Raw genomic sequence first — 27,962 nt, 5'->3', positions numbered from 1 at the left:
TATAAATATATAGCATAATAACATGCTTAGTAGCGACCTTAGTGCAGTGTTCGGGGTCTCAGACCCTGTCAGCAGGTGGGTCCTCCCAAAAACTACATCTTCAAGTGACCTGCAAAGAAGGGAAAAGAATCCTCCCAGCTGAAACAGAGGAGAAAAGTCCCAAGATTTCTCAACAAATGCCCTTTGGAGGGTATTCAGCCAAAGAAACCCTTTGCAGATCACAGGGGCTCCAAGAAAAGAAATAAGGATGATTTTTCTCTCCTTGCAGGTCATCTTTATGCCAGCGGTTAGTAAAAAGCACGGTCACGTTCTGCTTTACTGCTAGCTCCTGATGCTCTTCAGAAATGCCGGGGTGTCAGGGGTGTATCCCACCTCTTCACATCACACCAGGTCTCACATCTCTGCCATCTTTCCCTCCTCCCTCTGCACACCCGACACCTTCGGTAGCAGGAGACGACGGCTGGCCTCTTGCACTCTCCCACTGGAGAGAGGCACCTCCACAGCTGTGACTTCAACGCGGTTCAATTTGGTTCATTTGCTGGAGTTTCTGTAATTTACACTAGTGTATCCTTTATTGCTGTGCCAGTCTATTTAATAATGCAACTTTTTTTTTCATATATATGTGTATGTGTGTATGTGTGTGTGTGTGTAGATAAATCAATAGCTAGGTTAAAGTTTTTTTCTTTACAAGTTCTTTGTTTCTTTCTCTGGGCTCTCTGTCATCCTCAGCTCTGATGTCTGGGCTCGGAAGATGTTCCAGTGACCTGGATGAGCAGAGACGGACACCCATTAGCAACAACCCTTGCAGCAGGAAAACACAATTTACCCCACGCATAGCACCCTCTGCACTGGAGGACCCACAAAGACCATGCTGGGAGAGAGGTCTACCCGCAACACTGGCCATGGCCAGAGCAGCTCATCAGTGGTCCCGTAATCCAGTCCTGGACTTTGCCATCTTGCAATTAAAATGGTATGTGAGATCAAGAGGGGCCCTATATACCTCTTGCAATGCAATTAGCAGCACAATCAACAGCATTTCCAATGCTTTCCCTGGAAACCACTCGCACGCTCTTAAAAGAAAAGGACCTCAGTCTGAAACAGGGATAAATCCCCCTCTCTGCCTCCTCAAAGGATGCTTTAACATGAGCGGTTAGGGCCATGTCCTCCCCGGCATGTCTGGGATTTGTGCTGACTCCCTGCCTCTCAGGGGGAAGAAGCATTTTCCCTGTCCTCTGACGCATCATCAGAATGCCAAAATTCACGTTTCGCGGGCCGGTGGCAGGTATGCTTTTCTCCTCCCTTCTGTCAGCCCCATTTCTTTGGAGTGGGTTGCTCAAAACCCCCACATTTATACCCATTTTTCTGCTGCTGCCCCAGCCTTGGCTTTTCGTGCAGGGCTGTGCAACCACCTACGGTAGGGGAAGATCCTGCCGCAGAAGGAGAAGAAACCCCCCTAGAACCCCCCCACAGCCTCACCGGTGAGCTGCAGACTCCCTGCAAAGCCAGTGCACTGGAGGGAACTGGGCAATACCTCAAAAATGGGCACAAAGCTCCCCAAACCCTCTCCTTGCCCCCCCCCCCCCCCCAAACCACCATCATCCCCGTATGTGCAGGAGGTGGCTGGAGGTACATTCCCTCTAGGTGGTCACTTCCCCCATAATCCCAGCAAGGATTATGCAGCCCTAATGTCGTTATCCCCGGGGGGGGGGGCATATTTTCTGGCTGAATTAATCTCCTGTTGTGAAGAAATCACCGGCCAATGCTTTCCTAGAACTTGCGGCAACGGCAGAGGGATGGTTTCACAACAGGGTTATTTGTCAGGGGAAACTGAGGCAAGAAGAAGGGGGCATGTGCCAGAGACCCCATCAGGGTGTGAAGCCCAGCTGGGGAGCAGGGAATCAAAAATCCCCCAGGGTTTGGTCAAGAGATGTTGTCTCAAACGGATTGGAGGTGAAAACAAATCTCCACCCTCCCTGGGGCACTGGATGTGCTGGTATGCACTGGGCAGCAGAGCTGTTCCCGGCTGACCCGATGACCCATGGGTGCTGGACAATACGGGAATGGCTCCGATCCGAACCTAACCCATTAAACTCTAACCCAGCCCACGCGAAGAGGCAGCCAGCGGGAAATAGCACGGCAGTTTCACTCCGCACAGGCACTCTCGGCATGTGCACTGGCATTCCTGCTTTTTGTAACATTTACGCACATCCAAGAACATTAAGAATGATTTTTAAAAATATTTCAAGAGTTTATTTTTTTCAAATCCCTTGCATCATTTTTTTTTTCCCCTGCAATGCCAGATGGATTAAATATAAAAATCAAACAGTTTTACGGGCTTTGGAGAGACAAAGCCTTTGGATTTCACAAGCGTGCATCCACTTTTAGAAAGCTGGCTGCCCTTTCTGATACCATAAAGTGAAAATGTGACTGCTAACCAGGAGTGTTGCATATGCGCGTGAAGACAGGTCAGCCCCAAGCTGGCTATGTTTGCACAAGCCTTCTCCCTGCGGTTGGCTCCCCAAACCGTGCTGGGATTTATGCAGCAAAACATGGGGTTGTTTGGGACAGGGTCTGCCAGAGGAGCGGGGAAAAGGGATTTTTCTCTCCCTACCTTCGTTCGTCCTGGTGATCAGCCTGAAGTTCTGCGCTTCTTGCTTGAATTCCTGTTTGCTGATCTTCTTGGTCTGTATCAGATGAAATATCCCTGCAGAGGGAAACACAGGGCATCAGACTCTGCGACGCTCAATTTAAGGCTCAGGCAGGTTTGGATGCACACCTCTGTCCCCTCCTGGGATGCAAAAGGGACACTGCCTGCGCGGGATGCCCCAGGGTTCTGGTTCAATGCAGGGCCTGCTGCCGCAGCCTGGTGGGAGTTTGGGAGTGAATCCAGGGCTGGCCAAGGACCAGGAGAAATCTCATTTGAAAACTGCTTGCTAAATCAGAACACGGCAGGGACAACTCCACGAAGCAGGTGAAAGCAATGAGATTTTGTTGCTCCGAAAAGCATCTCACATTGGAGGAGGTCTGATCTCCCCTAAAACCATAAAAGAAATAAAGGTGAGACCAAAGGGATCTTGGGATCCCCGTCCTCTCTGCTGACTCTCGACCACCTATCTTCCCCGCCCGCAGAGGCCCCTCCATCCTCAGATGTTTTCCTTTCCTGGAAGCAGCCGTGGACCAAAGTTTTCCATCTCTCTGCCCCCAGCCCTGACACTCCTCCAGGACAGAAAAAACCATGAATGACCTCAGCAAAGATCGGTATTTCTGCCTGTGCCAGCATCATCCCGTTAGTGGAGGTGCCTGACTCAGACATTTGACCCAAGAAAACCAGAACCTGCATTTAGCAACGGAAGCGACCTTTCTGTGGGATTAGGGGTTAGAATATTCATGTTCGCCTGTGAAGAATGACAAACCAGGCAGGTATGCCTGGCATAGCCTTCCCCACCTCTCAGCCAGGCTCCCTGTGCATCCAGCTTCTCGCTGTCGGCAGATGTGAGAGGCAACGTGGTCCCCCTTATTTGGTTAAGAGACTTTCCCCGATTCCCAGCAGCAATTACACATAAAAAGAGTATGTAACGAATGGGAACCGGCTAGCAATCCATATAAACGAGATGTTATGGACTGTGGAAAATTAATACAGGAAGTCAAAGACATCCGGAGAAATATGTGGATATTTGGACTATTAATAAGTCCTTTAAGTGGGTCAGAAAAAGAAGTCCTACCAGTAACAAAAGAAGATACTGGATGGAGATAATAAAACTGTTAATGACGCAAGAAAGGCACAAGTGTTCAATAAATCCTTCTGGTCTATACTTAGAAAGGAGCAGGAGGGTGTACTTATAGTCCCCGTGGCTGATGAAGCACTTTCCAGTACATTAGTAACCAAGAGGATATTTTAAACAAGAGCTACAAGAGATAAACATCTTTTAATCAACCGACCTAGATAATGTTCACCCAAGAGCCCTCGGAGAGCTGGCTGAGACCTTTGGCCCCCTGGATGGTCGTTTCTGACAGATGCCAGGAGCTGGGAAGCAGCGGAGGAATGCAGACGATGCTCCAGCACGCACAAGGAGAGCATGAGGCAGCGCAGATAAGAATAGCCCACCGCGCCTGCCATCCGCCAAACAGGCATTACAGGATGGAGCTGGTAAAAGGTGATGCCATTTCCCGGCAAGCAGATCCTGTCCAACAGACAGGACCGTTCTTTGCAAAGTTTAGGATGAGATGGAGGGAAGGTGGTGGGGCTGTTGGGCAGCTATCACCTTCCTTGGTGCTTTTAAAGGGGCTTATAAGAAAGATGGGGACAGACTTTTTGGTAGGGCCTGCAGTGATAGGACAAGGGGTAATGGTTTTAAACTGAAAGAGGGGAGATTCAGACTAGACGTAAGGAAGACATTTGTTACGCTGAGAGTGGTGAAACCCTGACCCAGGTTGCCCAGCGAGGTGGTCGATGCCCCATCCCTGGACACATTTGAGGTCAGGTTGGACGGGGCTCTGAGCAACCTGATCTGGTTGAAGATGTCCCTGCCCATGGCAGGGGGTTTGGACTGGATGACCTTGGAAGGTCTCTTCCAACCCAAACCGTTCTGTGATTCTATGCTTTAGGCACTGCCTCAGGACCAAAAACCAAGCAGAGTCCAGTAGAGCACAAGGAACGAATTAAGGACCAGCCCCATCTCCAAGGGAGCAAATCATCTTTCCTAATTTTGGAGGGACAAGGGAGAGACAGGCTCTTCCACAGTGCCACTCTACCCATCCTAAAATGGGAGGACAGGACAGACCTTCACTGCTTCTCTCTGCCGACTTCATGGGGAACCAACATGACTCTTTAAATGTGGTACTTAATGCTGGGTTGGGGAGTGAAGTGAGACTAATTCAAGAAACTGGTCTCAGGACTTCCTAAATCATCTCCAAAACAAAGCCTCGGCAGGTGGATGGAGATGGGAGCATGGGTGTATGACACCCCTCCCAGCAGGACACAAACTTTGACCAGAGCCCTGTACTCTCTTTTGGGCTCTGGACTTCAAGAAAGGCAGAGAGAGAGTCCAGAGCAGAGCTACGGGAAGGACCAAAGGACCAGAAATTTCTAACATCAAGGAAAGCCTGAAAAAAAATCAAATGCTTAAACTGTGTAAGAGAGGACAGTGGCAGGGGCTGGTGGCTTCTTCAGGTGCATCAGAGGAAAGGAGTCTGCTCTTCACTTCTGTGGTGGAAAGCATGAGAAGGCATGAGCTTGACCTGCGGGGAGATTGCACATTGGGAAAAGTCTTCCCTTAAGAAGGAGTTTGTGGCTCTAGAAGAGATTACATGGGCCGTAGAGTCTCCACGGCAGGAGATCCAAGCACATGCCAGAAGAGCATGAGGATGGCTGGTCTGGATCCCACAGGTCCCCTCCAGCCCAGGTGTGAGGGTACACCAGTCTGGTGAAACACTGGGGATTGCTGAAGGTCCCAGAGCTGCAGATTTTCAGGATAGAAAGGAGTATTTTTGTTAATTTCTAATCAACAGCCTGGCAGGGTAAACGTGGGAAAGAGGTCCGGGGGGGGACCATGCCTCCAGTACAGCCCAGACCTCCAGCGAGGCAGGGTGAAGGGCAGAAGTTTGAAGGACAGACCCTTCAAGCCGTGCTGATCCTGCCTGCTCCTTTGTTTTCCTCACTCCCCATGACAATTCCCGCTCCAAAACATTGGAAAGTCACTTTTCAAAACTCCTGAGGTGTTCAGACCCCTAAAAACATGGGGAAGCCCCCACTGCAACTCATCTGGGGGCTGGTCGTGCACCACCAGCAAGCTGGGTAAAGCTTTCGGCTGGGTGTTGGCACCGGTTTCTCCTCCCGACTCCTGCCTCGTGGAGGAAACTGTCCCGGCACAGAAATAGATGAGGCCACGTAGGTATCATAAGCCCATACAAAGGCAGATGGACAGGCTCCAGGTGCGACTTGCAGCCTCTTTTCTCCACACACGCTGCTCTGTTGGTAGAGTGATGGACCATGGAGAGGTGGAATCCATATGTGACTGAGCTCATGCTCTTTCCCAATAGTAACACTTCGCTCTGCCAAGCAAAAGAGCTGTGTTGGCCTCGGGGACAAGGGCCTCCCCTGTCCTTGGCTGGCAGGGCTCAGGAGCTCCGTGCAGACGCAAAGCTTTTGGCCTCAGAAGGTGGCAAGAAGGTTTGGGTGGCGACCTCTGCCAAGGAGCGAGGAGAGGAAATGGTGGGGCCCAGACAGTGCAGGCTCAGAGCTGTCCTCCAGCTACAAGGTGCCATTGTGAAGGAGGCTTTGCCAAGGCGGGGGGGAGGACGGGGAGAGGGGCATCATGGACGATGGAGGATGGCAGGGGGAGGATGGAAACATGGTGGCAGCCAGGGCTCCATCTCTGGACTTGATTTCTCCGGCTACTATCCACGTGTGCCCACCCTCGGTGGCTGGGAAGAGCCAGCTCCATGAGGGCTGAAGTTTCCTTAGGGAGTGAGGTGAGACACAAACACATCCAGAAGACTGGAATATCTGCCCACACGTGTCCAGAAGACACCCAGCTACAGGGGCTGAGGGTCACTGTATCCGTAGGTGGGGTGCAACCAACCTCAAGTGCTCAAGGCACAAGTTTTTGCAAGAGGTAGAGTATGTCCAATGGAGACTTGGGGTTGGGGCGCTGCAATGCTTTCCCGGGCCCAAGAGAAACAACACAAATATCTACTGGACCAAGTGCCCCTAGTAGAGATATGCTCCTCTGGTCCATAAGAGTGTTGCACAGCTAAAGGTATGGGGAGAGAGCAAGACGCTGGTGTCATTTGACAGGGTATTTGAGATTCTTTGACCTCTGGAGGACACACCAACAGGAGCATCCAAATCCACCCATCCAAAAAGTGAACTGGGGGCAATTCATTCCCCTCTCTGTGCACCTTTGCAGCAGCTCTGCAAGCTTTGCTCACAGTGATGGATGGAGGGGGGGTGGGGGGGAAGAGCAAAAGCAAAAATATGGAGTGACCAGAACAAAGTTTTGGGTTGTATTCCATGTGCATTTGGCACGGAAGCAGATAGGTTTGGAGGAGCAGCCCCATGGCCCTTGCCTTGTTTGCCCACGTGCTGTGCCTCTGGATGGTGTTGCAGCTTGTGGTGTGGTACACCGAGGCCAAAAGTGGTTTCCAGCCCCTCGTCTGCACGCAACTGCAGCAAAAGAGTGTGAAGGGGGCGGGGGAGAAAAGCCAACCTGCTGTCAGCAGGTTTCGACTCATTACACAAGGTCTGGAGCACCACTAGAAAAGCCTGAAAAACTGAACAAAGTTTGGAAAGCACCAGTTTTCCACACGCACCTCCTCCGTTGCTGGCTGGTTTCATTACAGTACTCACCTTTAATCAGCTTCCAGTTGTAGATTTCCACCTCTTCCGCAGGCTCCTTCTCGATCGCGATCGTCCTGAGGATCTCCTTGGAGGTCTCCGAGCTCGGCGGCACAAACATGTAGACTAGGACGCGGTTGGGGTTCTTGCCACACCGGGTGGTGACTATTTCATCGGTGGGTTTGACCCTGGTTTCTGGGCAAAAACAAGGACAGAGTTCATTAAATAGGGGCAGGAAGGAGCTTGGAGGAGCCATCTCAGCACCCAGGTCAAGGGAAAGGCATCTTGTTGGGTTTGAGGTGGCACAGCTGCATCTCTGAATGGGACCTTGTCTCCCAGGCTCCGATTCCCAGAGCCGAGATCAGCAGCAAAGGGAGATATTTATAGAGGATCTGTGGACCTCCTCATCCCTGTATTTTCCATTCCCCTTGATTTTGGAAGCATCTATACCAGCAGGGATGGGGAAAGGGGATTTTCTCCACCTGGATCCCCCATACCTGCTGCAGGCACCTTGCTGCCATCATCACTGCAAAGTCCAGGCTGGATGCTGAGCTTCCCATCGCGCTCCCATTGCCATCCCGGAGGAGCAATGTCAGCGAAGCAAAAGGATGAGCCCACAGCACGGGAGCCAGCGCCGTGGCTGGGCTGCCTGGGCAGTGCGCCCGGCTCAGCCCCACGGGTGGGCTCAGTCCCAGCCCAAGACTCTTCCCAGTATGGGGTGCAACAGCGGGGAGACCCACACCAGCAGCACCGGGGGGGACCCTACGTGACTTTTTCAACATCCTTGGTAAAGGAGAACTGCTAATTTTTTAATTTCTTTTAATGTATCTGGAGTAATTAAGAATCCCCTATGGTTTTGGAAGGAGATTTATTGCCTTTGGTTGTGGTCCTTGGAACGCTGAGGAGCCCAGCTCTGCTGAATTTAGCCTTGTTCTCCCAGTCATTTTGGATGCTGAAGCTTTTTACACTACTCGAAAGAAAGTTTGGCTATAAATAGACGTGTGGGGTTTATTTTAGTAGGACAGTTATTTTAGGCCTGATTCTGCTCTCCCTTGTGCTTTCTGGGGCGGTCCTGAGCTACTCTTCTCAGGGAGGGGATGGAAAACCCAATATAAAGGGATGCAAAGCAGGGCTTTCTCAGCAACGGGAAGACAAGTGTTCAGCTCTGCAGGCTCAGTGTGACACGAAGGGGACAACCACAGCCCACCACCCTCGTCACGGGGTCTGGGTACAAGAAAACCTCCATCCCAGACCATTAAACTTCACCCACTCCAGGGCTGCTCTTTGCATTGATCGAGGAAGCCCCACCTTCACGACGGGGAAGGAACCACACGTCCTTGCAGGTACAACAGGTATTTAGCAACCTTGGAGCTCCACGCTGGAGCCACTCCATGGCCAACAGCACTGGGGAGGAGGAGCAGGGACCCGGGGGTCCTGGCCACTAGCTCTGCCCCCAGCAGCCGTGACGGTCTCCCCATCTGACCAATGCATCGCAGCAATTCCCCTTTGATCGGGATCCCTTTTGCAAATAGAAATCACTCAGCATTTCTCTCCAAGCTACTGGGTACAATGAAGAAAAGAGGAGGACAGTCATGGAAACTGCCTGGAAAGAGAAGATGGGCGAAACCTCTGTGCAGTGAAGCAAAGGACAAGCGTGTAACTTGGCTGAGCAATGTGTATGTGTGTGTGATTGCTATCTATGAGTACTGAAAAGCAAGAAGAAAAACATTTTGGCTGGGTCAGAGTGTTTAACTGGAAATAAATGAAGGCTGAACAGCAGACAAGAGATCCCAGCAGAGAAAGTTGTAGACTTTAAATCAGAAAGACCCATTATAATGGGAATGCAAGACTGAAAGGGCTCTGCTCAGTCATCACATCCCATTCCCACCAGGCACCACGTCATAAATCCTGCTCATAAACATATCAGAAACCTTATTAAAACAAGCTGAGCTTCTGCCCTTCGCTCCCTGGGGAGGCCATCCCAGAACCTCCCTGCTCAGAGGCTGGAAAACCTTGAAAATCCCAGCTGAAATTATTTCACAGCCTGTTTGCCCCCATTCTTAAATGTGACAATGTCCCTTGCTTGTTCTCCCTGGTGAGACCCCTCCACCAAACCACCTTGGAGATGCACATCTGAGGAGATCACCCAGAAACTGCTGCATCTGCAGTCAGGCTCAGAGACACTCAAGTATCTTTAGTCTCTCTAGGAAAGCAGTGGGTGGTCCATCATCTAAACATCTACTGTTGAATGATAGTACAGAGAGGTATAACCTAGAAAACATTTTCCAGTGGGAACAGAAGAGCTCATGCCCTGCCACATCTTTGCCAGGTCTGTGGTTTAAGGTAAACAGCTTTCTAAAGACCAAGAAGCAGCTGAGAGATCCAAAACCCATTGAACATGAAAAAAAAAAGATCCTCTCCACCATGTCCCAGCCCCAGCACCAACCCAGTCCTACCTGTCCCACCCCAATACTTGTGTGCCTAACCCTCCCCTTCCAGGGACGGGGACCTCAACTCAAATTCAAACAAACCATGAGTGCCACAGATAACCCCGCACCCGGAAAGTGTCCTCCTAATTTCAAACCTACATTTCAGCTGTCACAATTCAACCCTATGATTTCTTGTCCCAGCTGGAGGTCTGGAGAACAGACCATGCCCTCTCCGCAGAAAGCATCTTCTATCTGTCTGAAGACTTTTAGCATGGCCCTTCTTGAGCATCTTTCTCCAACCCACCCAACTGATGCAACCTTTGGGGATCGGTGCAGCTTCCTCACCTTGGGTCAGTCCTGCTGCCCTCCAAGACAGACCAACTCTTACATCAGTGCATGCCCTGTTGAACTCACCTGGTGTGAATTCAGGTCACCAGCGATGTCAGCCCCTACACATCTGTCTGCCTGCGGCTTTAAATCAAGGCTAAAGGAAGGAACTGGAAGGCAGCTGCAGGAGCAGGTGGGATCCTACCTACCTGGACATATTTTACAGCATTTCCCATCTACTTTCTCTGGATAGTCACACGGATACTCCTTGGGGCACGTGATCTTCTGGCAGTCCTGGACACCATCCCTGCAAGTGCAGAGGATGCAGGGCAGGAGGCCGTAGAGCCGGAAGACAGGGTGCCACACTTCCCCATGGGAGTAGGTCTTCCCGTTGTAAACACAAGCTGGAGGAGAGAGAGAAAAAAGTTGCTGGTGGAAATAAATCCTCCTCCTCTTTCTAGACCCAAGGTTTGGTGGAGCTCAGGACATTTCACCACCTCAGAAACGGGTGGCCCTTCTGTCTTGAGGAGCACGGTCCTCTGGCAGCACTTCTGGCAGCAGCTGACACTGGGAACTTGCAGACACCCCACCCGGGAGGTGCCATGGGGCAGGGGGACCAGGCTCCAGGAGATGGAGGCTGCTGGGGTCAACCACCCTGGTGGAGGCCACTGGTAAGTGTGGGCAGGACCTCACCTGCTTCCAAGCCTCTGCAAGCCCAGGGTCTCTCCAAGGCTGTCACAGGCGTGAAGCACAGTGAAGAGTGCCACCTGCTGACTCCTCCATGAAAATTTTTGGAGGTCCCAAAATTTCCTCCAGGGCTTCATCTCCAAGGACTGGAAAGAGCCCTTCTGGAGACACAGTGGTGGGAGAGCCCACAAGAGAAGAAGGGACCTGTCTTTTCCCCTTTGGCTCCATGGGATTGCCTCCTTATCTCACTTTCCTACCCTCTCCTCCAGAAGGAAGACCACAGCAGTGGAACAGACCCAGCACGTGGTGGGTAGGTGCAAGAAGGAACATCCTGTACCTCTGTGGCACTGTCCTGGAAGGACCACGTGGAGTCCCAGATCTCCAAAACACTCCAAGGACCAATCTCCTTCCAACCCTTTTTGGAAAGTGATAGGTTCATGCAGCCATGGGGCTGTGGGCCACCAGAGCTGAGATAGCTGGGTGAGGCTGGCAGTGGAGGAGTGGGAGGTGGGACTTGGTGGTGGAAAACTGCTGCTGAAACAGATTCCGTGGAGAATCCATAGTCCTGGAGAAGTCACCTTAGGCCACCTACAGATTGCCTGGCCCTTCCATCCCTTACCTTTCTTGTGCTTCTCTTTCAAGACGATCTTCACAGTCGTGCCACCTCCTCCCTTTGGTTTGAAGCTCCTGGGAATGAACTCCAGGGAAGAACTGAGAACAGTGGACATGGTGGCTCCGGGTGTCTTCCTGCCCATTGCTTCCCCCAAGCACTGGTCTTGCGAGTGCCTCTGTGAGCAGTCAGAGAAAAGAAGGAGACTCAGACCCAGGCAGTTGGGTTGTTCTCACGCCAAAGCATGCTGGAAAAAGCCATGCAGTGTCCTGCACACCTTCCATCAGGAGTGGAAGGTCCAGAGGACACAGGGATGAGCAACGACCCAGGAGCCATTTCGGTGCGTGCCACCACCTAAGGGACCCTGAGCACCTTGACGTCCGCCCTATGCTGCAAGCAGGTCACCCTCATTGGGGCAGCACCCTTCTCGTCTCACACTCAACCCAATGCCCTGAGGTGAGGTCCTACATCACTAACACAGGCAGGCAAATGGGCTGGTCTTTTCTAGATGCCAGCTGGGAAACTGAGGACCAGCATCCGTGCAACCCAACCAGGATCAGAGAGGTAAGGACAGGCTGTATCCTGCCCTCTCACCTGGCTGGCAGCAGGAGGGTTGGTGTGGGACTGCCAGCCAGCAGCACTGAAATCCCTGGAAGAGCCTGGGCTTCCAAGAGCAAACCGCTGGACAAGACATGCAGCACAAAGGGTCCCCTTGTGTCTATTTTGGAGGTTTTATAGGTGGTGGAGGTGTGATGCTGGCGTTTCATCCAGCAGTATGGAAAAGGGCAGGGCCAGGAGCTGTAAGTGACCTAATCCCACAGACCTGGCATGGGCTGCCCAGCTCTGAAATGTCACCGTGAATCAACCCTCAGCAGCCAAGGAGTCACTTTTTCCTATCTGGGGCTGCCGATAAAAACAGCCTGGGGAAAGCATGCTGGTGGCCAGCTCCAGCGCTTGCTGCTCTGTGGGAGCTACAGCTGGGAGGCAGGACACCTTTGAGCCCAGGGTGGAGAGGAGACACCATCTCCTGAAGCAAAAGCCCCCAAAGAGAGATTTGGACCATCTGACCCTACGGATAAGGGTCACATCTGGCTGTCGGTCACCTCTGAGTCTCCTCTGTCCATGTTCCTCAGCTGTTTTAACCTACTGGCCAACCTCAGCCAGGTTGGCCAACAAGGAGGAGAAGTGTCCAAGATTTCCAGTTCCCACACGTCTTTTGCTCTTCCAGAGACATCAGAGATGCATCAGAGGAAGAGGACAGGAGTGTTTCCCTGGTGGTCTGAGGTCTCAGCCTATGCTGATAGCCCTCACCTAAAGTCAACTCCCAGACACAATTCATCTGCAAACCAGCTGTCTGTGGTTCTGCTATCCAAGGAACTGACTGCCTTCCTAGAGCTGCTGTGGGTCATTGCTTTGTAGAAGACTATGGCCAAGGGCAAATGGCTTTCTTTGAGCTCTTTAATGGGGCTGTGCTAGAAGTAATAATCTAAGTTTTAAAATGTAAACATCACGTACAACACCTCTGTTTAACTGCAGGGGTTCCTCTTCTGTGGACTTCTCATATGAGCCATCTGCAAGGAAAAAATATTGTCCTGTGAAATGCTGCAGGGCTGAATGAGGATCTGCTCTCTGGGGACCAGATGACTAAAAGCAGCTTTCTTCAGGGTGCTGGCCCACCTGCGAGGTCTGGAGAGAGAAAAGCTTCAAATATGCAATTCACATCACCCAAAGCCAGTTGGGGCCATACCCCAAAACCCCTTTTATCCCTACTGACTGTTAACAAGAGCTCATCTCCAAGAAAGACATGGCTTTGCAGATTTCTGAAGTTAGGTGGCATGAAAACAGCTCAGAGGTAGAGTATGAGATGATTGGGATGATCTGGCATTAAAAACAAACCCAAAGACATTTTTCACCCAGTCAGTGACATGCCCCACCTGCACCAAAGAAAACTAGGAGAGAAGAACACAAATTGCAGAAGGGGAGAGTTTGGAGGAGGCACCTGGAGAAGGTCATTATGTGACCATGACAAGGAGACAACCATGGCTTTCCAGCTTCATAAATATTTCTCATATTAAAGAGTTATTTTATGCTGTGACTTCATTGTCAGCAAGGTGTGAACCTGCCCATTCGCTCCTGAGTCTGTCTCATCTGGAGACATGGAACTTGAGTCTCTCCTCACCCTCCCAGGTGTGAGTCACGGGAAACAGGAGAAAATTCAAGAGTTTCTCCCCTGCGGAGAGTTGTAGGAGTGAAACTCAGCCATGCTGTACTGGAGTGGAGGCGGGGGGGGGGGGTTGTCCCTGACTGTCCTGGAAACTTCCCTGGAACAACAGTAGCATGCGCCATCTTTACATGGTCCCTACAACCATCTCCATCCTGGTGGGTGAGTGGTCTGGAAGACTTTGCCCTCCATGAAGGTCACATCTCTTGCATGATGCTCCAGTGGCAGGGCAAAAAGCTCAGCTCCGGCCAGCATATGGGCTGCAGGGAGGCAGGACACAACTAGGTGTGGGAGGGAAAGCATGCAAGTAAAAAGCTGAGCCCTCATCTTTTGTTTCCTGGTGCAACCGAGACATAACAAATGGCCTGATTTACAGCACAGGCTTCCAAAATCCTGCTAAAGTGGCCTGAAATGGCTCCTGCCAGCTGATGGCAACCACTTGGGGTCTCCCACCCCTTGCTAAGGAGCAGCTCCTGGGCCCCTTATTACCTTTGCAGACCTGGCAGCAGGAATCTGGCACGGTTAGGGGAGAGGAGCACAATAGCTCTGGACAGGTCACCAAGCCACAGTAAATCTGGCCTTCCTAGGAGGGCAGAAGGAAAAAAAAAAAGCATTGTCAGCATTATAAAGATCTGGACAGGGCTGTATGTCCCCCGTGTTGGGGTGCCAGCACTTCAAATTGCAGATCTAGCATAAATCAAAAGCCCCCCCCAAGAGTCCACCCTCAGATATCACCAATCATCTAGCAACTGATGAAAGCTGAAAATCTGGTCCTGCCACTCTTTTCACCCTGCAGGGTATAGGACGGTGAGCGGTGTCCTCCCCTGGCATGGCTGGTCCACTGATTGCCAGTCCACATGCTTATGAGTGGAGTGGTCTTCCCCAAAAAGGGGGAGGCAGTGCCTTCCTCTCAGGCATCGTTCATGCTACTGGATCTGAAACAGCCGCCACACACCTGGATAACACCCACCAGTTCGAAGTGGCACAAGAACCTTTTCTCTGACATGTCCCAGGACAAGAACTTGGAGGAGAGAGGTGGAAAGGGGAAGCATGATGCTGAACCCAGACCCGGGTCCACGCCACAGCTCTGCCTTCCCTCTGTCTTGGGTTATTCACTAACACCAGAGCCAAGCCCACAAAGACATTGGGTCAAGAGCTATGGATGGACCTTCAGATGTAGACCTTCTTCCACTGACTTGGTGGTTAGTTTGGAAAACATCATTGCTGTAGTGATTCAAGCTGAAAACCACGGGCCAAGGCCAGCTTTGACTTCAGTGCCTCCCAGTCAATGGATTTGCACCTGTTTGCTGCAGGGGTAAGGATGTTCAGCAGCCCAACAGCAGCCAGACCTCAACAGCAAGGTCCTCTTCTCCAGGCAGCAATTTTCTCTGGAGTATCCCCAAGCTCTCAGTCAACTGAAACCAAGAGGTTAGCCAAGGATATCCTTAGAAAACCAAACCACCGCAGCTTCTTCCACCATCAGGAAGACAAGCCGCTGTGCAGGGGACATGAAGAGGAGGAAAAAAGTTTGGTAAATGAGAGGAGCTGGTGGAGGTTGCTGCAAACTAAACCCTGCTCTCTGCTTCAGGGACCTCCACGGGGTTCAGACCTGCAGGGAGCAGGGTTTGGCCATGCAGCCTCTTCCTTCTTTCTCCTCTGACCGGCAGCTTATGGCAAAGACCTGCCTCAGGCGGGAAAGAGCAAATGTCATAAAAAGCAGGACTTATCCCGGAGGCTCTGGTCTCAGGGCAGTTTTCAAAGAGGTTTAGACCAGCTGTTCACGCAGCTGTTCTAGCAGCTGACAACATCAGACACAGCCCGGCGAGACCCCGCCACTGCAAGGCTCCACAGCCATCCTTTTATTTTCCCTTTTGTATCCAAGGCATTATCCTGCCGAATAAACAGAGCCTGAGCGAAAGCCAGTGCCTCCAAAAGGAACACAGAGCTCCACAGGCTCCTGGGAATGGTGGCAGATGGGTGGGAAAGCAGGGACAGGTGGGCACATACACAGATTTGAGGGCTCCTTCCTGGCATTTATCCCCAGCCTGGTGGCCTGGCACCAACTTGGGCTCCATAAGAGAGGAACCAGCCTCAAAAGCTGTATAATTTCTACATCTAAGCTATTCCTCTCACCACCTAGCTCCAAGCCACCTAGCTCTAAGGCTTGCACAAGCACCAAAGGCTCAGAGCAGCTATCCTGGTATCATGGATACTTTATTATCAAGCATCAGCTGACGGTAACCACCATGTGTGTGCTCTTGGCAGGAGGGAGGGAGGTGGTTTGGGCTCTCTCACCCCTTTTTCTTTCCAGGCCAAGCTTAGTCCAATTATTTGCTGCAAGCAAAGCACAGACCAGTGGAGCCTGGTCCCATCCAAGGACTCTGTACGATGGGTGGTGAAAGCCACGTCTGCAACCCTCTTCTTTTTTATGGCAGAGGCTGCAGCTGGTGTGAACAGTTCCCCACAGTGTCCAAGTCCAGCATTGGAACTTTAAATCCCCCTTCCTCTCTCCCTCTCAAGGAGGAGGAGCTGCTCCATTTATCTCCCAACACTCAGCTCCTGGCACGCACGGGCCCACTCCACGCACCTTCCCCATTGCTGCTGGCCAGGCTGCCTCACGCATCCCCAGCAGGGTCAGGACTCGGTTTTTGATGGTTTTTCGCAGAATCTCAGCCTGTGGGAGGGGGCTGGGTGAAGCGGAGCCAAGCCCTGTCTCAGGGCATTGCTGGAAGCTCACAGAGAAAGAACATCCCTCCAGTCCTGGCAGTCCATCACGGGGATGCACGTTGAGGACCACACAGCATCCTGGCCACTGTCACAGCCCTCAGATGGGGCAATCAGGACCATCAAGGAAGATGGGCATGCAGTGGTCCTGGAAAGGTCATTGCAACTCAGCATAAAAGGCAGATGATTCTTGCAAATGTTTTTTGTAGACAGCCTGGAAAGCACATGCACAGCCTTTCTCCAGGGCACACCTCTGCACACAACAGCCCAGAGGGCTGGTGAACACACTGCAGGAGTTTCCAGATGAGACCAGCTCCTGGTGCTCAAGCACATCTCAGCCTTGGGTTCAGCTTCCAGTTAAATCCAAGCAAGGGGGATGAAGATGGCTAGATGCCTGCCCATTGGCATCTCTGACTGGTAGGCTCCACTGCCCCGTCTCTCTGCTGTCATCTCCTGGCTGCATCAGGGGGTGAGTTCCAGCCATGCAGGGCAGGAGCTGGCTGCTGGAGGCACCTTGAGACCCAGGCACCCAGCAGCAGCTGGGAGCCACCAAATCCTTTCTGGAGCTCAGCTCAATCTCCCCAGCTCAACACCAGGCTCAACATCCCAAGAACTTGTGAAGCCCAAGAGCTGGCACCTCACATCCGTGTTGCCTCGCAGGCACACAGCTCCTCCAGGTTCCCCTGGCTGCAAACCCCATCTGCTTTGCAGCAAGCACAAATGCAGAAAAGCTCCCGGTTGTCCTCGCTGCCAGCCATCTGCCATACGATGCCTCAGTGGGGCAGATGGGATAGCTGGATGCTGCGGGAACAGCCCCAGAGCACTGGTCCTCACAGCAGGCAAATGCACCCACTGGTGTGCTAAACGGGGACAAAGCTGTCCCCCTGCCCACCCCAAGAAGCCCCAGCTGTGTCCACCCAGAACTGCCCTGTGGGCTCTCCAGTGAATAACCCACCCTTGGAGCAGCTTGTTCACGCTCTTCCTATTGGGGAGGAGATGCAGGTGAGTGCTTTGTGCTCTGACCCCAGGGCCCAGCGGACATTTGCAGCACACCCTGCTCGGGGTCAAGGCCAGAAAGAGCATTCAGGCAGAGGGAGAAGCACTCAGCTCTGCGGTGGTCCTTAGTCGCTGGGCAGGGAGGACCCAGCACAATTTCAGCAGAAGTTCAGTCTCCTGCACTGATAACCTGATCCTGACGATAAACCATCCCACCATGGGCTGGTACCACCCAATGGTCCTCATGAGGTTTTTGATCTGGTGGGACACTGTCGGGGTGCAGGAGCACACCCCAAGCCCTCCCCACCTCCCAAGGGCTCGCAGGTAGCTTACGGAGCAGCTGCACTGCACACACTGGTTCGGCTGGCGGCTGGGAAAAAGCTCGCTGGTGGTGAACATCTCGCCTTGCTGGTAAGTTGTCCCATTGTACTGGCAGGACTTGACGGGTGCCCGGAGGCCAGAAGGGGAATGTGGCTCTGGAAAAGAAGATGAAAAAGCAGCAGGGTGAGAGCCAGCCCCTACCCAGCTCCCATGTAGTGCGGGCGCTCACGATGCTACCCATCAGTCTGACCCGAAAGGATAAGGAGCTCTTTACACACCACAGTTACCATGAAAAAGTGGCCAGGGCATTGCGTGACCCATGGGGATTTAAGTACCCAAAAGCTTTTGGAGAATGGGGCTTCCCTGAGCATGCTGAATTCATCATAGAGGTAAAACCTGGAAGTCTGACCTCCTGGGGTCTTGTCCCTCGCCGTGCCAGAGTGGTGGCAAAGCTAGTCAAAAACCACATGCGATTTAGGAAATTAGAAAAAAAAATTAGAAAAAAAAATGTTTAGCCCTTTTGATCTGACTCCAACTGATGTTGGAGGTCATCACATTCAGGGGAAGGGAAAAATCAAGAATTTTGTTAAAAATCTTCAATTTTTTTTTTTCCTGTATCCAACACATTTTGCTGGCAAATGATCTGAATAAAGTGCCGGCTTCTGGTTTGTCACTGAACTGTGAACTGACATTTCGTCCCTACAAGGCTCTTGGGATGGGGTGGAGTTGGAGAAAGTGGTATGGTAGAGAGCCCTTTTCCATCAAAATGACATTTTTTGGGTGGGAAAAAGCAACACGAGCAGCCTGAGCTGCCGTTGCTGCCGTGACTCTGTGAGCAGAGCCAGACCCAGCATCACTGCACTGCCCCAGGCATGAGCATTCAAGTGACTGCAGTTGAGGTACACCCTGCAGGACCACGGCCACCTTGTCAGCCCCTCCCCACAAGATGTCCACCTACCAAGACACCGCGGGCAACACTGCTGGGGGTCTGTGATGGGGCTGGCACACTGCAGAGCCGGGCACTGGATCCGGTAGCACCTGATGTTGGTGTTCTGGGGAGACACAGAGAGAAAGACAGTTCATTCAGCTACACGTTCACCCCTGCAAGAGGAGGAAGATGTTGGATGATCGCCACATTATCACAACAGATTGTGCTGGTGTAGCTCACCCAGCCAAGGATATCTCCATCCCCGGCTCAAACCCAGCAAGCTCATGGTCTCATCTCTCATCATCAAAGACCACCCATGGTCCCATCTCTCATTATCAAAGACCACCCATGGTCCCACAGCAGCCCTGAGCCACCTCCACCCACAGCCCACCAACACTACTGAGACAGCTCCCTCACAAGGTCAACCCAACACCCTCAGGGGGACGGGGGCCTTTTTCAAAAGGAAAGCGATTAATCCAACATTCCTACGGGACTGGAAAGGGCTTCTCTGGTTAAATTAGACACCAAAACCGATCTGCTTAAAAGCTGCCAAAGCGATGCCCCAATGTAGCAGCCACCTCCCGTGGCGCCTCACAGGAGACGTGCCTCGGCGCAGCTGCAGCGGATGCAGTACATCAGCCCTTGTGGTTCCAGGTAGGGGTGCCAGCTCTCGCCCGGGCTGTACTTCTTGCCGTTGAAGTCGCAGAACATATCCGGTCCTGAAAGTCAACCAGGAGGAGTTATGTCAGAGAAGGGGATGGTCCTTGGGAGAGCCGTCTTTCCTTCATGATGAGAAGAGCAAGGACGGCTCTGTGCCTTCATGCTCTTTCCCATGAGCTTCATCCCGTCCACCAAACCCCAGATGGAATACATTCCCCAAAAGCCTTTTTTTTTTTTTGGCTATGATTTGGTTTTTTAGGCTGGAACCCATCTGACCCAAACAGCAACTCCTCTGAGTAAGCTGGACTCCCTCTGCAAGAAAGGAATAGAATGGATGTTTTTGAGGCAAAAAATTAGAGTTGTCACTCTAAATAGGTCAGTAGAAGTGCTCACTGGAAGATGGACAGGTGATTTCAGGGTGATGCTATGGGACTGAATTTCCCCAGAGGAGACTGGAAGGGCTGGGAGTGGTGGGGGAGATAGATAGGAGAACCTGAATTTAGGAGACTTACCCAAAAACAAGAACAAGAAGAAAAAAAAGACATTTGGGGGTAGAAACACATTCTGAAGGAAAATCTTTTGCTCCCCCTAAGAGCTTCAGCTCATTCTCTCAAGGATCCCTGGACAAGCACTATCACACGCAGCCAGCCCAGCATCAGGCCTAAGGAGCAGGACTGTGCTGGCTTGCCCCATCCCACCAGGCTCAGGTCCTTGGCTTTACCGGGCTTGACATGGCACTGGTCTGGCTGGAGTGGGTTGAACCACGCTTTTCAATTATGGGGCTTTCCATGGGGACAGCAAGTCCACCTCATCCACTTTTTGCCCCGAAAAGCATAAACCATGTATTTTTCTCTTCCTCCTTGATTCTATCATCCTGAGAAGAGCCAGTTTCTAGGTGTGCTCCTGAACTGGAGGTGTCTGTCCCAGAAACGATCCAACCCTGCCTACGGTGGCATGGATTTAACCTTGCCGTGGCACAGGGAGAGGGATGAGATGGTCCCCAGCACAACTGGTGAAGGAGAACCCCTTCAGAGATCTCCCATCTCCCCGGATTTTAGCAAGTTCCTATCAACCCCTCCATCTCCAAGCCCTTGGTTACACACCAAACCTTTGGCAGGATGAGCCTAGCCTGCAGCAGGACCTGTGGGACAAACCGTGGCCATAATCACCACCAAAAACCACAGGGCTTTGGCCAGAAAGCCCAGTTCAGTCATCCTTAATGTTCACATCAAAAAGCATCATCTGGTACTGCAGAACTGAGCTGTGATCCTGGTTGGACCTGCAGGAACCTGGACCCCATAACTCCCACTGCAGCCCAGTGGCTGCTCCTGCTCTCCCGTGGCATGCCCCCAAGCCCCGACCAGGCACAGGGATCCACCAGGGCTTAAGCTCTTTCATGAATAAGTACATGCCTGCCCACATGTGTTATTAGTGGTTTCAGTGCTTAAAGCCCCACTAAAAACTGAAGGTGATTTAAAAGGTTATGTCATCGAGGGGATTTGAGGTAGTTTGGGCGATTACGTTGCTCAAAGGCAGCAGAGACATTTACACTCCCTGAAGCATTTATGGGTCTTTTAAAACCTTGCAGTGCCCTGGGGATGCAGGGAGAGGGGAGAGAGCTGTTTTCCAAGGCATGGTGCCCAGCTCCCACCACCCTGCCACATGAAGTCAGGCAAGTTAGCGGGTGCTGACCCCACTACGCTGCTGGAAGGACTCCTCAATGAATAGCAGAGGGTCCCCAAAACAAGCTCAGTGGCGTTCACCACCTCAATGATGCTAAAAGCCATCCCATGCTCCGCTCTGTCACCTGGGGCAAAGCAGTAGTTTAGAGAGCCTGGCCGGCGTTGTCCCACCTTGCCAAAGCTGGAGGTGCTACCTGCGTAATGTGTTTCTCTCACCAACCAGGCAAAACTCATACAAATTCATGTGGTGGGCTGCCGTCCCTCCTCCAGCTCCTGACCATCCTCAGGATGAGCCCCAGTGATGCTCTACCACAGCCAAACCCTGTGGCCATTAGGAAGGGCAGCCCTGTGGGTCTGTCATGATCCTTATGGGTCCCTTCCAATTCAAGCCCTATGGGTCTGCCAGCAGCCCTGAGCTCCTCGATGAGCTGATGGCTTCAAGCACATGATTGTCCAAGTTGTACCTTCAAAGGAGGTGGCTACCTGCTGTCCAGACCACCTGGCCCAAGCACAGCAGTGTGGGGCCAGCACTGCATCTGCAAAGGTGGAGATTTGCAATAATTTGGGGGGGGATGCTATCAGAGGGACAGGCAGAGGCATCTTCCTTCCTCTTCCCTACTCAGGTCTTTACATCATCCCCATAGCTTGCTCCAAACCTCTTGACAAGTCAGCAAAGCCATAGTCCTGTCCATGCATGACATGAGCTTACAGCAAACCATGCAAGAATAAGGAGCATGTGGCTGGAAAGTGCAGAAACCCAGAAGAGAGTGAAAAAAAAAATCCACAAAACTAAAAAAAAAAAAAAAAAAAATCATCATTTTGCAAAAGGGTGAGAAAATGACTTCATTTTTCCCTGCTTGCAGCATCTTCATGAATTACGCTGAGGGTGAAGAAATCAAGTTGCCTTCATGTGACGCGGCCCTGCTCAGCTTGCAGGCTCCCATGCCAGTTGGCTGCTTCGTTCAAACATTTAATCACAAGTGGAGCCCTGGTTTGGGTCCAGCCCTCGAAAGCAGCCTGATTCATGTCTGCAAAGGGCCTGCTGGTAAAATTAAAGCCGACTGGCAGCGCTGGGCAGCAGCAGACACTTGTCCGCATCTCAGTAGCACTATGCCGCGTAGTTGGCAAGAGGCGCCGGCTTATTTGGTTAAAAGCAAGCTGGGGATGGATGGAAGGATAAGGCTTAAAAACTGGAGGCTCTGGATCATTTTTTCCCATGCCAGGCTAATAATTTCATTTTCAGAGGTCAAACTTTGGATATCTTCCCAATTCACTTGGAGTGAAAAGCCATTTGTGGCAGTAAATTGCTCCCGTGCCGTTCAGTCTCTTTATTTATTGCGTCTTCGGCAACAGCATGCTCACAAAAGTCACGTTGTTTTACTTCTCATTTTCCAGAGAGGGCTCCTGAGCTGTGGAGCTTTTTCAAGGCTGCAGTACCAAAAACCCAGATGAAGCCATCACCTTGTTTTCACTCCTGAGGACCACGCCATCCCTGGACAGGAGAAGACAGCGGGCCAGCCTGGTCCATGCCACCTTGGAGACACAACCAGAGGTTGCCGATTGCAAGCCAGAGGCTCCACACTTGGAGGTGGCCCTATGGGACCTGGAAGCAGGAGCAGAGGTGGAAAGAGGCAAGTTCCCCATTGCAAACACCTCCAAGAACAGGTCCCATCTAACCAGTTTCTTCTCAAACATAAGAAGTCCCTGAAACAAGACCCTCCTCTTCCAAGTACCATTATGGGTTTTATGAACCAGAAAAAACAACTGAAAGCCATGGAAATGATTCCTCTGCCAACAGCAGCAAGTCCTGTGGCCTCATGCCCAGAGGAAGGGTGGGAGATGCTGCAGAGAGCAGCTCCTCCACCTGGGAGCTGCTCTGCCTTGCCCACCCCAAAGGGCTCTGCTGGGGACATCGTGGAGGAGGAAGGTTTCTTCCTGCCTCCCCCTCCAACAGCCATTTTCTGCCACGGCTCCAGTGTTTTCTTGGGTGAGGACCACCTGGTTACATCCAAATCATTGAATACCCCAGGCCAGGGTCTGGGGCCGGTGGCCTGGCCCTGCTCATGTCCACACCCACCTGCTGGAACCACCTTGGCCCAGCTGTCCCCAGGCATTTGGCAAAGCCCAAGTTGGCACCAGCCAACACCATGTTGGGGAGTGCACCTGCAGCAAGAGTCTGGACACCCCTGGTTTACTATGATTATCATTAATTGTCATTATCATTAATTGCATCCTGGACAGCAAGGAGCATATGTAATATGAGATGGAAAGTACGATGGGGAGGGCAAAGCAAGAGAGACGGCTCTTACCAAGAAAAGAGTGATCTCCGGCCATGGCAGGGACAAGAAGAAGCAATCAGCTTGGAGCAAAGCCTGGAAGATTTAGGATAGGTATTGCAGGAAGCTTTCCAGCTACCAGGAGATTGAAACCCCAGAAGAGGCTGTCATGGAAGCTCTGAGACACTCTATGAATCCGCTGGAGCAGCATCTTCACAAGATCGTCTAGAGACACCAGTTGAGGGCGACAAACTGAATGGCATGGAGAAACCCATCCTGCGCTGCTGCATTCAGTGACTGCTGATGTCTCTCTCACACCATCAGAATGGCCCAAACGCCTCTTTAGGATCTATCTCAACAGCTTCATACATCAGCCACCAATGAGATGCCATCCCATGTCTTCATGACCTGCTCTAGATCCAGTGAGAGACCACAAAATGAGGGGAGACGAGCAAGACCCTACAGACTCCTTGTTGAACCATCAAACTGGGCGATGTTGGTCAGACCACCCCCGACATCTCTTGGCCTCGGATGCAGCCAAGTCCCCTTGAGCCAGCATGTCCATGAGATGTGTACCTTGAAGCTCTCCCACCCGCTGGCACAGCCCATTTGAGCTAGTTCTTTGCACCTCTCCACATTCTCAGCGGACAAGGATGTCCCCATGGGTTTCCCAACGTGGTGTGACTCATCCCACTGCCTGGGCACTTTGACCATGGCCAAAACAGGTCAGATGGTCTCCTGCACGGATCCCAAGCATGGCAGCAGGAATCAAGGTGAGCTATTAAATTTGCACGCGTGATGGCTACTGAAAGACCATGTCCTGCTGCCAGTTCCTCCTTTGGCTCAGGCTGAGCCGTGCTCACTGCACCTCCCTCTGGATACAGGGACTGATGCTCAACAAAGTCAAGCCACATACACACATGCAAGACCCTGCCCCTACAGCCCCCACTCCCACATCAGGGTTTCCCAGACCCAAGGGTCATTATGGGTTATGGTTGGTTTTAAGCTGGTTTTACATCACTGCTCCATCAGCCCGGGGAACGGCTGCCATTCGCACACCCATTACCCAGCCGGGTCTCCGCACATAGGGAATCACCACGCATCAGTCCTGACTTACACTGGAGCTCCTCCATGCTACAGGACACTGAGGAGTCCCCAGAGGTGAGTCCCTGCTGCAAGTAAAACCTTGACTCGTGGCTACAGAGGGGCTAACGCACCCGTGAGACCCCAAAGCATGGAAAGCCCTGTGCCTCAGTTTCCCTAGCAGGGACTTTCACTCCAGGTACCAAACTGGCTCCAACAAGGATGCTTCCAAAACATCCCGCCGGTCTTGCCCCACTTTTCTCTCATTTTGTCTCATGGCACAGGGGTTTCTCCCACCTCTATGTCCCCGGGCGATCCCCCACACAGCTCTCTCCCAAGCAAGGCACGTCTGAACCAGGGTCCCAGCCCTGACAGCTTTTTCGGAGGTCACGCACCTGCCAGCCAGCACTGCGCCTGGCGTGCAGGGGTGTGTTTATGCAAACCAGTTTGCAAGTTTTAAGAGCGGCCATAAATAAAGTGTAAAAAGCACTGTCTGGTACAGAAAGTCCAGGCACTCCTATGACAGCCCTGTATTTATGAAGGGCTTAAAATGCAACTTAGCTGAGAAGGGGCTGGTTAAAACACACCGGGCCCTTGACATATGGCATCCTAACGACTCCGCTCATGTCCAGAGCGCTTCCCACGCGCTTGCCTTACTCAGTCCTGGGCTGGGAATTTCTTCTCAGGACTTTGGGAGCCTGGAAAACTCTGCAGCTCTGCAAATGCAGCCTCATGAAGCATCCCTGAGCTCCCCAGGGTGGAGGAGCCAAGTCCTACACCCAGAGCATCCCCACGGGCTCTGCGAACAGCAGACAGGGCCCCGTTTCCCCCCGTTCCTTCCCAAGGGGATGCACGGTTGTCTACAGGGGAGCATGCAGCCCCCTCCTCTCCCTTACCACGGCTGCTGGTAGGATTTATTTTTCATCCTGGTCCTTTCCATCTTGGACTGCTTAGTCCCTCATCACGATGGATCTGAACTTGTAGGACAGATGGATCCCATGAACCCCTTTTTCTCCAGGAACCACGTTGAAAAGAAATGAAATGGCAACTTCCAAACTCCTGGGGAAAACCACTGTCCCGCGCTCTCCCGAGATGCTGGTGTTTAAATGCCTCCAGCCAAAACATCATTGCATTCAACTATTGCTGCTGAATTACTCATAGTGGACGGACTGCAGCACATTCGGCCCAGTAACCTGTGCCTCTGATATTGTTTCAGCTGAGAGCGTAAATCCCCTAAAATAGCCTGTTTCTGTGGGCAAATTCTTCTTTTCTGACTTGCCTTCAAGCCCGAGTGTTTCTGCTTCTCACCTATTTTTAGCCACGACACTGTAGGTCTCTTGGCTGATGAGCCTGCTCATAACTAATTTATTCCTGTCTTCATTCTCCCTGAGCGCTTGGCCACGAGAAAAATGTGAGGCAGTGAGCTGCAGAGGTGGATGGTGGAGAAAAGTCCACTATTTGATGAGGACCTTGTCACCAAGTTCCCCCCTGCCCTTGACCACAGGGGACCTGGAGCCCCAGCCAAGCCCCCCACACTGCAGGACGCACCCGGCAGCACTGTCAAAGCGATGCGGAGCTGGCAGGTGATCCTGGACCTCCCTGTTCCAATCCTGTCCCTGTCCCACAGTCCCCAGCCCTTCAACACTGTTATAAATCCTGCAAATGGACCCTAGTGCTTCCTCCCAAAGCAGACAAACCCCTACTGCCCCTACTTATCATGGTTTATGCCCAATTTAGGGGCTCTGCTACCATCAGCAGGCACCTCGGAAGAGCAAGCACCTCACCTAGCATCTGTTTCACCTTCTGGAGATGTCTCCATCCTCCTCCTAACCCGGGTACGACGGTTAATGCAGCCCTGGCAGAGGCAGCAAGTCAGACCCACATCCCTCGCACAAGAAACGGATGCTGTGGTCTGAGCTCAGCGGCTTTCGATGAGCGCAGGGGAGGGCAAGTAGCCAAACTCACCTGGATTTTGCTCTCCAAGGCTCTGCACAGCCCCATCCATCCGCCTGCCTTTCCCCCCCGGCACACCCCACCGCCGGGACAAGCAATCCAGTGCTCACATTTTGGGTCTGCGCTCCGGGAGGACGATTATTTGCCGAATGCCTAATGCACTGCTGGCAGCGGGCAAGTCGTAAATCACCCTAATGCAGCCACCGACAGACTCTGCTGGGATTTTGGGACACTAAAGGGGAGAATAAATGTGGGGACATGACGGGTCCTGCTCTGGTTTGCTCGGTGCTCAGGTGGCTTTGCAATATTGTAGGGGTGCCCAGCACCCGCTGGTGGGGTCCCAGTGCTTTGCCCAAGCCAAACCCACCTCCTGGCCCCAATTAACACCTCCAGCACCCTTCAAGCTGCTAACCAGCCCTGGCCAAGTCCTTCAAGCCTTTTTTGTAGCAAGCAAGTGCTGAGCCTCCCTTCCCTTCCCCATCCCAAATCTTATCGGCCAGCTGGGAGCAGGAGCAAGGAGAGAACAAGGGATGGATATGGAGATGGACCCCGGAGGGACATGGAGAAAAGCCCCAAACTGCCCATGTCCCCATCCACCCTCGGAGGGGAGATGCACCCAGGTGGGGTGGGATCCGTGCAAGGGAAGAGCTGTAATTCCCCCCCCCCCCCCCCGCCCTGCACGATTTCTAGCCCACGGGAGGGGGGGGTCCCAAACCTTCAGCACATCCCTGCCAGCCCACGACACCCCACAGCCCCCTCACCGGCACGCAGCAGCGTGCTCGGCGCTGTACGTCCCCGCGAAACAGCCGGGGACAGCAGCAGGTGGAGGGGGGACACGGCCACGTCCCCAGGAGGGCAGGATTGTCGCGGTAGGATGGGGGACCTGGCGTTCTGCGTGGCTTGGAACATCCTAGCCACGGAGGACACCGGCACCTGCCACGGCGAGGAGCCTCCCCGTGTCCCTAGCCATGCCGGCAACCCCCCCACACACACACCCCGAAAACTTTGGGGGACCCCGGCGATGGGGAAACTGAGGCACGGAGCGCAGCCGGGAGGGGAGCGAGGGAAGCGGGGGGACGGGACTTACGAGCCCGGGCTCGGCTCTCGGAGGCGAAGAGGAGCAGCAGGCACCGGAGGAGGAAGGCGAGGGGACCCGCCCCGGGAAGCATCGCAGCCCGGCGATCGGCGTCCGGGGGGGGCTTCGGTCCCGGTGCCCGGCGGTGCCGCTGCCCGACGTGCCGGTGCTGGTCCCGGTGCGGTGGCCGGTGATGTCTCGGTCCCGGTGCCGGGGTTGGGGGCCGGGGTGGGGGGGGGGGGGGGGGGGGGGGGGCGGGGGTTTCTTCGCTCCCGCTGCCGGTGCCCAGCGGTGCCGCGGTCTCGGTCCCGGTGTGGGATGCCTCGGGGACGGGGACGGTGCCCGGGGGGTGCCGGTGCCCGGGGGTGCCCGGGGGTGCCCGGGGGTGCCGCGGTGCCGGTGCCCGGCGGGGCTCGTCTCGCTCCGATCAAAGGCGCCTCCTTTAGGGAAAGCCGAGGAGTTTGTTTGTTGGTATTAAAGGCGGAGATGGGGGGGGGGGGGGGGATGAGGGGGGGGGGGATCCGCAGGGTGGTGGTGGTGTGGTTTTTTTTTTTTTAATTATTATTATTTTCCCACTTTTTTTTTTTTTTTTTTTTTGGGTGTTTTAGGAAATTCCTCGGCGGCGGGAGGGCGGAGGGACGGCGGGCGGGGAGG

General features: G+C 52.9%; 1 protein-coding gene across 1 annotated transcript; it reads right to left on the bottom strand.

The window, feature by feature from the left end:
* Positions 1-19: 19 nt before the first annotated feature.
* On the bottom strand, positions 20-27,411 carry CHRDL2 (chordin like 2). Its single transcript, XM_049823193.1, has 11 exons — positions 27,321-27,411; positions 19,186-19,298; positions 18,610-18,703; positions 17,664-17,806; positions 14,100-14,193; positions 12,905-12,960; positions 11,399-11,567; positions 10,302-10,496; positions 7,349-7,531; positions 2,612-2,704; positions 20-764 (listed from the first exon to the last, which is right to left on the bottom strand). Exons 1-11 carry the CDS (start codon positions 27,400-27,402, stop codon positions 685-687), a joined length of 1,302 nt encoding a protein of 433 aa, XP_049679150.1. The 5' UTR covers positions 27,403-27,411; the 3' UTR covers positions 20-684.
* Between the last annotated feature and the right edge of the window lie 551 nt (positions 27,412-27,962).

The sequence above is a fragment of the Accipiter gentilis genome, chromosome 19 (genome assembly GCF_929443795.1).
Source record: "Accipiter gentilis chromosome 19, bAccGen1.1, whole genome shotgun sequence".
NCBI lineage: Eukaryota > Metazoa > Chordata > Aves > Accipitriformes > Accipitridae > Astur > Astur gentilis.
The sequence above is the reverse complement of the archived record's forward strand: the minus strand, read 5'-3'. Positions and strand labels throughout refer to the sequence as shown.

What these genes read in the sequence shown, in the direction of transcription:
- CHRDL2 (XM_049823193.1), bottom strand. Translation starts at nt 27,402, where the DNA reads ATGCTTCCCGGGGCGGGTCCCCTCGCCTTCCTCCTCCGGTGCCTGCTG. An exon ending in CTGCTGCCAGGTCTGCAAAG is followed by an intron (nt 12,961 to 14,099) that starts GTAATAAGGGGC and finishes TTTTCCTTGCAG; the next exon opens with ATGGCTCATATGAGAAGTCC. An exon ending in GATCACCAGGACGAACGAAG is followed by an intron (nt 765 to 2,611) that starts GTAGGGAGAGAA and finishes CTGCTCATCCAG; the next exon opens with GTCACTGGAACATCTTCCGA.